The sequence below is a fragment of the Ischnura elegans genome, chromosome 4 (assembly GCF_921293095.1).
Source record: "Ischnura elegans chromosome 4, ioIscEleg1.1, whole genome shotgun sequence".
NCBI classification, from domain to species: Eukaryota; Metazoa; Arthropoda; class Insecta; order Odonata; family Coenagrionidae; genus Ischnura; species Ischnura elegans.
In genome coordinates this window covers 73,717,726-73,732,443 of record NC_060249.1, presented here as the reverse complement: position 1 = coordinate 73,732,443, position 14,718 = coordinate 73,717,726, and the positions used below count along the sequence as shown (strand labels likewise).

General features: G+C 39.0%; 1 protein-coding gene across 3 annotated transcripts in view; it reads right to left on the bottom strand.

The window, feature by feature from the left end:
- The window catches only part of LOC124157667 (protein cappuccino), a 159,716-nt gene that overhangs the window by 24,450 nt on the left and 120,548 nt on the right, over window positions 1–14,718 (bottom strand). For all 3 annotated transcript variants that reach the window (XM_046532598.1, XM_046532600.1, XM_046532601.1), the window contains exons 4-5: window positions 1,830–2,005; window positions 488–635 (exon numbers count right to left, since the gene is read on the bottom strand). In XM_046532598.1, coding sequence (XP_046388554.1) covers window positions 488–635; window positions 1,830–2,005 — 324 coding nt within the window. The remainder of the gene's footprint in view (window positions 1–487; window positions 636–1,829; window positions 2,006–14,718) is intronic.

Below are 14,718 nucleotides of genomic sequence, written 5' to 3'. Positions count from 1 at the left end.
CCCTTTAATTATATAACCAAGAGTAATCTCTAGTCAACAAAAATAAGGAAGGAGGACAAAAGAAATCCTCACTGAATATTTACCATGAGAAAGTAGAATAGCGAGCAAGAAGGTGTAATTTAATAGCATTTTGAGTAAATACACAAATATAACTCCATCTGCTGAAAGGCTTAATCTTGCTAGTATTTGTAAAACCAAAAGTTTCTATAAACTGACAGATATTAAAACATGAAATAGAAATTTATAGTTACATGTTATTTACAGATGTCAGAACACAGTCCCTGACATACAGTTAGTTCAAAACATAGACTTCTACATTTCCTCAAATTAGAATTAAAAAAATTGCAAGACCCAAAAATGTTTGATGGACAGAAAAATAATATTTTATGAGATATATGATTTATTAATGCTAAGTTTAACTTAAATCTTTGTTAAAACATTGAAATTCTGTTGTGTAAATGATTAAGGATGAAAATTATATCCTTACCAGCTTCAGTGTACCTGGCCCCTGGGCGTGGAGCAGCTGTGGCCAGATCAGGAAGGCTAGGAGGCCATGACACTGGAGGAAGCTTGCCTGGTGTTGGAGGCGGAGCAGTCGGAACCTCAGAGTGTGCCCAGTAATACATGAGGTCCGGCTGTGTCAGAGGAAATAAAAATTTACCTCAGGAATTGTTTATAAATACAAATATCAATTTCACAAAATAAAAAAATCCACAATGTAAGGTTAGCCGAAACACTAAACCTCACTCACTCAGGCCATAAGTCTACTGAAATATTGTTTTGGTTAGGTGAGGGTAGAGCTCATCCTCAACTAATCTGAGGGCATGTGAATTTCACACATTCTGGGTAAGAGGGCCAGTTCCGTTCTTTATATCATCATGCTTTTCAAGCATATTTTTGAGGGAGTATGAGGATTAACCATACATTTCTTTAAAAGAAAAAATTGCACAAATATGTACTATGTATATTCTAAACTTCCTATAGGCTGCATAAAAAAATGACAGACAAATAGATCACAGAAATATTACAAAAAGTTCTCCAAGTTGTACTAATTAACACACTTACTTGAATATATGCCCACTAGTTTTACTCAAAGACTGGCCATTAAGAGTATGTATAGGTATAGAGGTATATTGAGCATAATAATAATGACAATGCATGATGATGACAGTTATGAATAAATTAAGTTTTTTTTCATATACCTGAACTTGGTCTATACTTATTTTAAAATTAGGAATGCCCCTAGACAATTTGAATTGAATTTTCTGAAGATATGCAGAAAATCATGTTACCATTGAGGAAATTAAGCATCAGTTATTACATGGCCATAGCTTTGTAAGCACAATTAATGGGGAGACGAACCAATGAGAAGTCTCCACCCTCCTATATGGACCAATTAGAAAATGTCTGACTCTAATGGATGTGAATGAAAGATGGTCGAAACAATCTCTATGAACTTCAGTAACCTAAAGATACCACAACAATACCAGCAAAACTGTCATCTATGAAGATGGAAACACTGTATCCCGTAAACCTCCCTGCTGAATCTTCACCACAGTGCAAAAGCATACACAAGGATTTCTCAAAAGTACATGAAATTATGGAAATATTTTCGACAAAATAAGTCAGACGTTCTTTTACTATAACGCACAATAGATGGCGAAAATTATAATCACAGATGACAAAGTAAATCTAAAGGCCCTAATTCTTTATGAGGAGATAAAAACTTCAGGATGCACTGTAATCAGACAGCGGTTTTAAGTTAACCGGTTAACTTCCTCCATGATAAAATTAAACCCCATGAAAATTTAATAATGGTCATTTCTTACCCTGAAGAGAGCTTCCAAAGGGACATCCTTGTCGGGAATTTGTCGGATGACTCCTGCAGCCAACATGTGAGTGCAGAACTGGACTGCCAGGATTCGAAGGTCTTGTGGGGTGAGGAGTAAACGAAGGTAATGGTCCTCTCCAAATGCTGACACAAACCAATTGATAAGCATTTGCCCTGTAAGATAAAATTAATAAATTTAGAAAGTTAAATTAAGAATAGTTTATGCATTTAAAGATAGGTAAATTAGCTAAATGTATTCCTCTCAGGGAGTGGAGTAGCCAGGGGGACACAGGGTGCACATGCCCCCTCCCCCCAAATTTATTAATTTTAGCAGAAAAATATTTTTGATCAAACAATAGTGCAAGGATTTCTCTTGAGTGTTTAAAAAATACTATGTAAAATTGTTTGGGTTCGGCTTAGGTAATTGAAACACGAAGAATCATGTTTCGAGAAGGATAATAGATAACTCATAATTATTGAGACCGTCATCAAGCTCTTAAAAGAACCCTAGGGTAACAAACTTTTATGAGATTTTCATTTTTACGAGAAGTACTTACTATCAAAATCGAGCGTTTACCAAAAAGAAAATTTACAGCATTGCCGAGGGAATTCCAACTTTTCCAAAATGATTCAATTCATTGACAAGTAGTTTAACATACTAAATCGCTTTCTGAATCACGGGGACTGCAATAAAGTACGCCAACATGATTAAGTTTCCGCCATGGAATATGAATACTATTCCCAGAAATTGTTTTGCACCAGCAGGCATACAAAGTAGCCACGCCGGAGTAGGGCCACGGCCGGCCGTAGCCAGGATTACAGGCCGGGGAGGATGGGCGGCTATGGCAGACAGGTTGTCAGGTCGGCTAACAAGTAAATTTTCTTGGGGTTGGTTATAATGAATACATTTGTAAAATGCTTGCAGTTCAAGTTATCCAGGTCAGGCGAAAAATTTTCCGGAACGGGCGCCGCTCGTTGAGATGTATTAATTAAAACAGGTTCGTACGAGCTAATGTATCGTGTAAACAGACCTTAATACACCGAAAATTAAAGTTAGTCAGCTTGAATTGCATCAGTTTTATGTCGAAGACCACTAAATACTTAAAAATTTCTTCGGAAAGGTTCAGCAGCGTCAAGACTGCCGTGAGTGGAGGGGGAAGGGTTTAAACTCCCCAATATTCTATGCTGCCTAGCTCAAATCGGGTTTCTCGTGTAATCACCCCCAAGGGCGCAGCTAGGAATTAAGGCTGGGGGGGGGGGGGGTTTAGGTGCAACTAATACCGGTATATATACTAATATGGTATAATACGGTACTAATATGGTACACCCACCAGGATAAGAGGTAGGTGCGAGATTAATAAATTGCGGAAGTTTAAGATAAATGGTTCAAAATGGTGAGTTTTACGGCTTTCTGAGGGATATTTTTATTAATCCTTAAATTATTCTATTCGCAATATCAATTCATTCAAGTAAAATGGATTAAACTCAAAAATTTCTCTGAGCCCTGGGGGGTTTTATCCCCCAAAACCCCCCCTCGCTGCGCCATTGGTCTCGCCCCTGTTGCCTCCCCTAGTATTCGACGTTTCGACGACGCAGAGATGTTCTTGCAAGTATGAAGGCCTGACGATGGTTGCTCCCAATTAAGAAATCAAAGCGGCATCATCATCACGGGTGCCCAATGCGCGGAAACTCATTGAATCACTATAAGTTGACATGAAAACGTCAACACACCCTATCCACCCAAAAGCAATCTGAACATTGTAATGCGTAGGTACCTGTGAATCCGTCATTTCTCCGCATTTTCTTCAAACACACGCACAAACACATTTCTTCTATCGCCGCCGGCAAGAATCAACACCTCCAGCGGCCCCGCCAAAAACCCTGGTGCACCGCAAGCATACACTGACACAGGTGTTTTCCTTCAAAAACTCCCGACCCTATGGTGATGTGTCGTCTTCCTCATCCCACCAAACGGACCACCACTTAACGGATTTCCCGGGACAAGCCCACCGCCCGGCGCGCGGTCGGTCACCCAGCAAGAAGAAGTCACGGCAGCTCCAGAGAGCCACCCACTCACACTGAAGGAAGGACCGGGAGACACTGAGGTACCGAAGAATTCTCCCGGCACGGTCAACACATGGGAGAAAGCTTGTGTCCTGTGCACCCACCCCGCCCTAACCTTTCCCTTCCTCCTTGAGAATGGGCGAAATGGTCGTTGGAATGGGAGACGGAGGAGGGGGTTTTTGCCTTCCTTCCGAAGGTGCGTATCTGCTGGCCGTCTCTTGTTTGTGTGTGGCACCCAGACTTGAGGGGAAGGGGAGGAGAGCCGACAAGTCACAGAAGGTGGGGTCGTAATGCAGCATTCTCAATGACCACCGGATTCGAGGCAAAAGGAAAAGCTGGAAAGGGGGAGAATAATAATACGGTATCGGGTGTTTTGGTCCACGCGTCCGAAATCGTGGGATATGCGTGGTTTGTGCGTGGTGTTCCCGAGGGAAGAGAGGCGGTCAAGCACGGGATGCTGAGACACCCATCTAGCCTTTATACACTGGGCACGTACTTGCACAATCCGGCGTGTATACGAAGGAGCAGACAAAATTGCGTCGTGCATTGCATAAGGCCGTTTTACATAGAGCACGGAATGGCAGAGGTTGGAACTGTATTAATTTCTAAAATGGCGTGAAATTTGGTGAATCCATGAACGAAATTAGAACAGGTGCAATTTTGGCATCTCACGTCCACGCATTCTCGCATGTGTTCAAGCAAATCACAGCTTTACACGACGCAATTTTGACTGCGCCTTCGTACACACGTCAGATTGTGCAAGTACGTGCCCCGTGTAAAACGGCCTTTAAAGCGGTGAATTGCTGGGAAAAAATGAGAGAATGTGTCTACGTGAGATGGAAAAATAACCCGTTCTAATTTCGTTCTTGCATTCGCAGTAAACAATTTTCTTGTGACTTGGTGGGCTCCTGGAATGGCATTGGCTCTTGATATTATTGTTAATATTTTTTTACACTAAAAGAGTGACAAGTTGTCCATCAGACACGGCACTCACGTTGACAATATAATGAAATACCAAAAAATCGTATTCGATCGCTCAAATAAAACATGCCAAGTGAAAACAATAAAATGGGTTAAATTAGATAGAATAAATAGGGTGGTTTCCTATTATTTTTTATTGCCTAAATCGAAAGATTATTACTCCTGGAGTGCGTATTTCACGCTTTTAGATTTTTAAATGACGATATCTATTTTTCGCGATTAAATGAAAAGTGAAAAATTTCAAGCGCGCGAAAACGCGACGGCTAAGTATGAATGCCGGGAAATCTCCGTGTGACGTCGTTCTGGTTCCTGCTGCCGACAGTGAGGTGACCTTGGGGCGAGGCTTGAGCGCTGATACGACGCAGGATGCTAGCAGGTAGCTGAGTGCCCTGCTAGCTGGTAGCGCTTGGCTTAAATAAGGATTATTATTCCCCTATCAAACGAAGGAAACTTTCCGAACTTAGGTATTTTTAATGTGTGATTATTAAGAGATGTTTCCCTGAGCTCTGTGCCTCATGCATGCATAGGTAATCTCAGACGATGTATAACTCCCATCTACTCGTATAGAAACTTGGTCCCTGTGACGTCACGTGGAGTGGCATCGCATGGGCGCCAATCTGGCCTTTTTCAAATGAGGATAAAAATTGACCATTGCCATTCGTCTAAACCGGTATTTCTAAAACCAAATAATTTGTGTATTATGAATACACTAACTGTGGGTAACGAATCGCAATCAATGCCTTCCGTTTTCTTTGATGAAGGAAACTACCCTTTTGCCAATGATAATTTTTTTAACCTTTCCTTAAAAACATTCAGGTATACATCGAAGCAGTTCTGCAGGAGAGCCATACCAATCTTGAATCGCACTGTTGACGAATGAAAATTATTTTTAATTGATACTTTGCGACTGAAATTTTTAATTTCATTGGCGATCATTCCTAGCAAACGACCAACGAGCAGAAATACATCGTTTTCACACCGTACAACATTGTGATTATGGCTCACGACCTCGACATTCTCTTTGATGGTGATGAATTTGAAGTTGATATGATTGTGGGTTTTTTTTCAAAAAGTATCCAAATGTTTTATAATATTTCCCGAAAACCACCACTGCTCTCATTGAGAGTGAAACTCTACGCCACTCAGTCTTATGACAAAACGACTACACCATTGAAACGTAGCGAATCTTCGGTGCCCACCAAATCTATCATCTGGGTGAGAACCCGTGAAAGCTTCTTTCAATAAACAACAATCACCGCGAAAATCTACGTATGTTCCCCGATTCTTTACACCGATCAAAAGATTTCGATTTGAGCTGTAAAATGTATAATACAACATGTATTTTGAGAAATCATTTACTTCGCTTAATTTACACGAATAGATAGAGAATCGATTGAGTTACATCAGAACCAGTGCTCTGAAATTCGGAATCTCATGAAGAAGATGCATGTCCAGTTGTGAAGCGGTTATTAAGCTGTTAACCGGAATTGCAACTTTGCCGTTGTCAGATTTCTCTGATAGTAAACCGGATGGTTAGTTATACTTTTAATATTTTTAATGCGTTATGTATGAACGGAAAAAGTAAACCGCATGAAAATTACTAGCAACCTATAATAGATAATATCAAGAATGATTTAACCAACTTGCGATTACTAAAGTTTACTTTGTCTGTTGCTAAGCTTTTTTTTTACAAAAAAGAGAAAGACTATTTCATGTCACTTCGAACAAGCGACATCAAATGAAGAGCCGTGATCCGTATAATTGAAGGGCATTTGACAATCTGTCACATGTAATACCTGACTGGAAAAGCAAACCAAATGAAGTCGACAGAATGGTTAAAAATTGACGTCTTAAGTAGGTATTACCATGTATCATAATCACATAAGCGTATAATTTATGAGGAATGAGGCTAACGAAAATGGACATCCCATAAAACGCCAGATCACCCGGCACTAATACAATTGCGACGCTGTCTCCTACACACTGTCTAATGTAAGCGGAAAACGCCAACGCGTCGAGCCTAAAGTGAGGTTCAACTTACACCTCGCGCCAAGTTATGGGACGATAAGCAAATCATTGAAGTGCTTGCAAACAAAAGTGGTGATGGCGGATGGCGACGATCTGGTAGTTAATGTTAAGTCTTGAATGGTCACCAGCTAATCCGGGAGGTCTCAAGGTGCAAGTGACTTTTTTTCTCCAAATTATCATCCTGCGTAACCCTCCTTAAGTTTTCTACAAGCTATTAATCATGAAATACAAATTTACTGCTAAGCAACACTATTTAGTGCCTCTCTTAGGCTTTGATTAGAAAAAAACGCAATTTTTAGTAAAATACTTTAGTTTTTCTCGACAAAACAAAATTAATTATAAATAAATAAACTTGTGAGGGAGTAATCTACTGATCGTGGGTGTAATATAAAGGCCGTTTTACACGGTACACGGAATTGCGCAGGTTAGAGCTGCATTAATTTCTAAAATGGCGTGGAATTGCGCGAATGCATGAACGAAATTAGAACAGGGGCTATTTTGCCGTATCGCATCCACGCATTCTCGCATGTGTTCTAGCAATTCACCGCTTTTCACGACGCAATTTTGATTGCGCCTTCACACTTACGTCAGACTGCGCAATTCCGTGTACCGTGTAAAACGGCCTTAACGACCCTAATCGGTACACTATTGCATTGGAGAGGAGTGTAATGGCATCCGTTCTATGTTGTTCGACATTTCCGCTTAATTTGATCTATGAGAACATTAAATTAAGAAACAAAATAAATTTTCACCGTTACGCAACCAAATTTGCAATGTATTTTGCAAAATTTGCATTTGAAAGCTCTGAGAAAAATGGCATGTGTCCTTTCACTTTGGAAATGATTTAAATACCTCACTCCATTTCGATTGTACCAAGGATATGTGAGTCCTTGATTCTCAGGCTCTTTCTCTGGGTACCAACGAGCACGAAACTATCGCGACTTCACTTCCGTTAGGCATAGGGGTAAAGTCACAAGTCACGTCTCTCTGAGGGCATCGTCAATTGAATGACAATTTTCCCAGTGCTATTCAAACTTACATAAGGACATAAGGATCTTTCAGTCGTTACGGCATGGTAAGGCTGATACTCATTCATTCATGCAACGCTGAGATTTTTACAAGCAGAGAAAATTGACAAACGAGGAACCTTCGTTATCTATAGAAGGACATCATTTTTAAAATCTTCATCCCCAGAAACAATCTTAATTCGTGTATATTCTGAGATGACTACACTAATGTTTCCTTTCAAATTAATACCACATCCTCGTGAGTAGCTCGAAGTACTCTAGCTGCCGGCCATCCACTTATATTCTCTCCTGTCAGTAATCGATTCAGAGTGTTTTTGTAATGCGTTATCTATGTAGTAGTTACAAAAGCCATGAATGACAATTTTCATGTAATCGCTCATATATGAGGAGCGACTAAGCAATCAGTACAATTCGGGATATTAAGAATTCTTTAGTTTATGATCGTTAGTGTCAAATCAAAAAGTATCCGTTTTCTAAAAAAATCGCAACTTTCTGTGTTTATGCCTCGCGGAATAAATTCACACACAAATTTGGCAAAAAATAAATATGCCTCATACCTTCCATTCGAAGTGTATGGTTCCAGGACTAATGAAAGCGAAGTGAGACTTCTGCTTGGCTAGGGATGTTGAGAACTTTCAATTATTTGTAAATTGTACGGAGAGAAATATTTATAAATTATATGGAAGTATGAAAATTAAGAAATCGGAAAACTCAAACCATAACCATAAGAACAAAATCATACATCAAACAAGCTAATATTCACCTGTGCGAACATTTCAGACATTATGGAAGGTAATGTAATTTTACTTGCTCTATTTCCTCTTAAAATAGTAATTGACAATTGTGACTGGTAAACAATGAAAAAAAGATCACCAAAAACTCAATTATATTACTTAATTTTGATACCCTGCCTATTTCTGATAATCACTGACGACAATCGATCTACGATGACGGGCGTAAAACGTGGATCAATGCGGTAATACGCTGTTTGGTTGATACCTAACCAAGAGAAAGCGATTGTCTCGAGTAACTAAGAATTTTCAGCCATATCCTATGTGAACAACTTTCCTATTTAGAAAAGGCGTAAAAAAATGGAGGAATGCGTAAAAAGAAACTCGTCCATCCCGATAGTGGGGCATAAAGTGGCGGGCAATACCCCAGAGCAATTCGAACGAATCAATAACCTGAACCACGAGCAGCTATCAGTAAGATACTACATTAAAAGTCGATACGATTTTTTAATTACTGTAAGGAGTCCACGACAGCAATTAGGATGGGAACCATTGTCTGAAATTCGTTTAAATCTTATAATTGATCATTGAATAAGTTTAAGGATGAAATATTTTCTATTATAGAACGATATTTAAGGGCATGAGAAATTCTACAAGACATATCACGAAATATTACCTTCATAATGGACCGAAGGGGCGGAAACCCAGGAAAACGGAAGCCTCAACACTCGGAAAATTTCTCAAAAAATGTATAGCACTTCGAAAAAGTAATGGAAATATCTACCGTTTCCTTTTTACAAAATCTTATGCGATAAATACCTGTAAAAATGTACAGTATTTCAATTATGGATACCTTTCACTGCATGAAGCCTGAATCAGTCGATGTTGCCTCAAAACAGACAATAATCACGCAAAGCGCTATGTTGCCCGCAAATGAGCTGACTCATAGCCTTGACTTCCGATCTTCAACCGTTGTGTTTATGATTAGATATCCCAAAACGTTTGTATTTTTGGACTGCGATGACTCAGACGGTGCAATGGAGAGGGTTGAGTCTCAATTACCACCGGCGAAGGCTTGGTCGATGCTATGCTTACACCGCGAGGAGCGCTGTTACTGAAGGGGTGCCCATTAAGTGCAAAACCTAGGTTCGCCGTACCACGAAATGCCGATTAGAGCTGAGTAGAGGCATAGAGTAAGAATCGGTGGTGGAGGGTAGAAACTAGAGTTTCTGTCGACCAACTCAGATATGGGATGGTTTAAAAAAATATATATCAAAATGCTCATCTCGGTTTTTCTTTCATCAAGTTTGTCCCTATTTTTTGAAAGATGTTCTTCCCATTCTGAAATTTTTTTCCTTAAATTTCCAGGAATGCTAATGGGGTCACTATTATGAAGTAAGTGAACCCTTTATTTACGAAATACATACATAACAACTGGTTAAGTTTCTTGACAGCTATGAATAATTTTAAGTATCATGGAGGATCGTCCCATTGACGATAAAAATTAACCATCATCCTATGAATGATTTTAAATTTCAATGAGCATCATTGGTACTTAATGTTTTAATAAATAAGCATAGAACATGAAATTAGACTTCGAAATAAAGAAAGTTGATGTTTTTGTCAAACTTTCGGCTGGACAAATGTACTTTTTCCTACACACCAAACTTCCTTGGAAATAAAAAGTATACACCTACCTTTTCTTTTTTGATATCGCATTAAATAAAGGAATCCTGATGAAAGCTCACCTCTAATGTGATTATTCTTGCGTATATGAAATAAATCTTCGGGCTGTATTTATTATATCATAGATGATTAAAGAATTAATAGAATTAAAGCTTACAATCCAACATAATTCATTATGAAGAAACCTCACTTCTGCCGAACGCCATCACCGAATAAAATGTATTTAAAATAAGGGAAACATGCACTGGCCCAACAGATTTTTTTACATTAATTCACGGCGAAGAGAAATTTAATTTCTAGCAGAACATGGCGATCTGAAGAAATGCAAATTGAACTCGCTGGGGGAAGGGTATGGACAATCGAGTCTCAAAGACGCCAAGAGTAGACTGGTTCCCCAAGGTGCAGACTCTGGACTTATGTAACCAACGATATTTACATCATTACGAGAGTGGCGAGGACATTCTACGCACATCAATTCCGAATTGGAATGCCAGCGTCGACTTGCAGCTCCGGAAAACGATTCATAAGCAATGCGCCAGCACGGCTCTACTACGATGGGTGATGTCAGACTGATACTGTTGTCTCCGAAAAATATCAAAAAGATAAAACCCTCAAGGAATAAAAATAGGCTTCCCGCAATTCATCAATGTATTACATTGTTTCCCCTCCTTACGTAACTATGCTCCGGAAAGGGAGAAGTGTTTTTCTTGATAGTGTACATATTTATGAAAGGTAAGGGATGATGGATAATAATGTCAAGTCTTGGAATGAAAGATAGGATTAGAGAGTCTGTAAAATTTATAAACGTAAGCATGAAGAAGAGTGCTAAGCGTTGCGTGATCAGAAACGAAGTGATGAAGTAGCAACGACTAGAGTAAAATTAAGGAAACTTTTGAAAGCAGCTCTAGGCAGAAATAAGAACTATTAGATGGGACATATATTTAAAGTAAAATGCAATATAATTACGTGACATCTTGTTTGGAATGCTGTATGAGGAAAAAAACGATAGGAAAAAATAGGTTGGAGATTGACTTCCTGAATGAAGTGGATTCTGTGGATAGTGGGAGAGGAGAGTGCATAGCTGAGGACATCTGAGATGCCCGCATGCCGTGAACTACTAGCCTGCCGACGTCATTGCGTAGTCTGTGTAGCTAGCTCATAGCGAAAGACGGCAGAAGTACCACAAACTTGACGGAAAACTATTAGATGAGTGACAATTACTTCTCCGACGAACGGTGTACCATTCTCTCTCGTCATAGCTATGCAAAGGTCGAATTAATTTGCAAAACTACTTCTACATCCACATACTATCCCGCGAGCCGCTTCAACAGTGTGTGGTGGGGGTAGTGAAAGCTTTTAAAGCGCCTTGCGGGATAGTACGCAGATGCAGATGTAATTTTGCAAATTAATCCAACCTTTGCATAGCTACGACGAGAGAGTATGGTACACCGTCCGTCGGAAAGGACGTCAAGTTAGTGGTACTTCTGCCGCCTTTCGCTATGAGCTGGTCACGCAGGCTACCTGACATCACTCAAACATTTTCGTTAATTAACTACAAACTATGAGTTATAAAGGTACGAAAAGGCCTTTATATGCACCCCCAATAATTTCCGAAAGTTATTGTGAAAGATGAATACTGTAAACTTTGTAGTTTTTCCTAGGTTGAGTTACAAAGTCAATGAGGTTGACAAAACGGTTAATTTTACGGTGCGCGGAGTCGATTATTGCAATGGCGGGTCTACAGTTCTGAATTTTTCATAAAACAAATAATAACTCAGAATTAACAATACAATTTTATTAAAAATGACGCATTGTTCATTCAAGCAAGCATGACGCATTCACACAAGCCAAAATATAAATTTGCAAAGTACAACGGCACATTATATTGACGCCGAAAGTAGTAGGCCTCACATGGAATATGCTGCTACGTTTGGGACACTTACGAAGTAGGGCTGATAGCAGAAATCAATAGAGTACAGCACGGGGCGGTCAGATTCGCGATGAGTTGTTATGACAAAAAGTGTGGCGTTTCCAATATGTTAGGCGAGTTAGGATGGGAATCTTTACCAGAGTGTAAAGCACAGTGTAGGCTAAGTTTACCTAGCAAATCCGGTGAAAAATTTTTCTCAGACGAAGTGAAACATATCCTTCGTTTACCGTCGTACTATGGTAGACGTGATCACGAGACGAAAACAAAGGAAATAGACTGCAAAATAGATAAATTTAAAATGTCATTTTTTCTTCGTACTATAAAGGATAGCAACGATGTCTCAATTAATAGAATCAATGGCGTTACAAGGTAGGTCGACTCATTGCACGTTTTTATTTTTTTTCGATTTTTCTAATCTTGGATGGATTTGCTAGAGGGATGAGTAATTATTAACCGTTGGCAAGTTTTGTTTATTCATAAATGTGTTCGTATTTCTTATTGTTGTCATGGGTAATATTTCATGGTCATGTGGTGTGTATGTGGCGGTCCTCTTGAGGTGCATATTGGTGATTGATCACCCCCTGCCAAGCATCCCAAAGGTGGCTCGCAGGGTATTATGTAGATGCAGATGTATCATCGACCTCCGGTAGTTAAGCCTGGGCCTCCCCCGTAGAAAGCCTCTAACCCACAAAGTGGGCTTCTATTTGTGCCGCTGAGATGACTCACAACGTTTACGTCAAGTCTACTAATCTACCGTTCGGTCTCCGAATATGTACGCATACAACCGGGTTTGTTTTTATTGGCTGCGATGATTCAGACCGAGAATGTGGAGTTAAAGAGCCTCAGATACAAAATGCAATAGTCTAAACCGTAGATAAACATAAGATATTACCATAGAGTAAGTACATACTTACTCAATGATATTACATAAGCACAGGGGGACCTTGCCAGGGGTCGCCCGCATGAGATGCCTCCCTGAGGTCTCAATTCACCCATAACACAGGCCAACAAAAAAATTTGTTTGAAAACTTTTTTTTATTTTAATAGATGATTTTTATAGATTTTTGTGTGCAGAATCCAAACCTGGCCTTAGTTTTTTTGTATCACCCATAGTTTACAAGCAATATGTATTTTATTATATAGTCTAATACCACTATACGATTATTAGAGAAATCAATGAAACTCTGAGTTACATCATAAAATGGTTTGTATTTACGATTAAATTACTTATCATATTAATACATCATCTTCGTTCATTAGACCTACTTTTTCAATTCTATTTTAACTATAAAAAAGCTGTTTAATTCTAAAATTAATTGCTTGATTTCATAAATTGAAATATAAAATATGAATAAATGGTGGGGGATACAACTTTTTAAGCATCGTATTTGGATTCAGCAACCTAAAAAACATAATAAGAAGGTATTTTCAGTAAAAAAGTTTTTCATCGTTGGCCTGTGTAATACGTCCTTAAGATCATAGCCCGAGCCGCAAGAAAATTATACAAAGTGTTCGATCCTTCCCGATCTAGACCGGTAGTATGAAATGAAAGTTATTCGAACCCTAAGTAAGTGGTGAGCGGAGTAATTATTTTGGAGCGAGGAGAGTGTTATAAGCAATCTATCACGAGTTTAGATTATCCGGGAAAAATATCAACAAAAAGTGGCGGCCGTTAGACAGTTTTAAATCCTGTCAAACGTACATTTATCAACTTTCAAAGTTATCTTGATTCTAGGACAGATCGAGTGTAATTCCGCACTTAATACTCGCACAGCATTTACGTCAGAAGACAACTAATTCAGCCACCACGTCAACTATCGAGCTTCTGCACTAATTTGCTTCAAATTTTATTCTAATCAAATGGATCATAAACGAGCGATCTTATTCCCCACATTTCGAACTCTAATGGCAGGTTTGAAATGAGCAACTGCATACGAAACCTTCGAGAGAGCGACAATATACCCACGACACTGACGTCAAAGAACATGCTTGACTGACTCCGGCGACAAGATAATATCAAGCATCAAAAATCAACCTGCGGGACGTGGAGGTCAAGATACATAGATAGTTCCGCCAGGAGGTCCCGTTGAAAACACAAAGAGATTTCCCTCACGATAATGGAAAAGTAATTGACAATCATCTAATAGTTTTCCTTACAATCCAATTAGCCTTCACTGTAAATAATTTTTCCACTAATATCACTCAATCAGTGCTCCACATGAAGAAATACTAAATATGTACGTCAATGGTATCGACATCTTTAGGTTTTTACGCCATTAATGAAAGAGAGAGATTCGACTTTTAAAATTGAGGATGAGTAGGTATAAATAAATTATATGTAGGTAATTCTACAAACAGAATTAATATTTATAACCCTGAGCACAAAATGAATTAATATAACCATTAAAAATATTCTAGACATAATATCAAACTTACTTC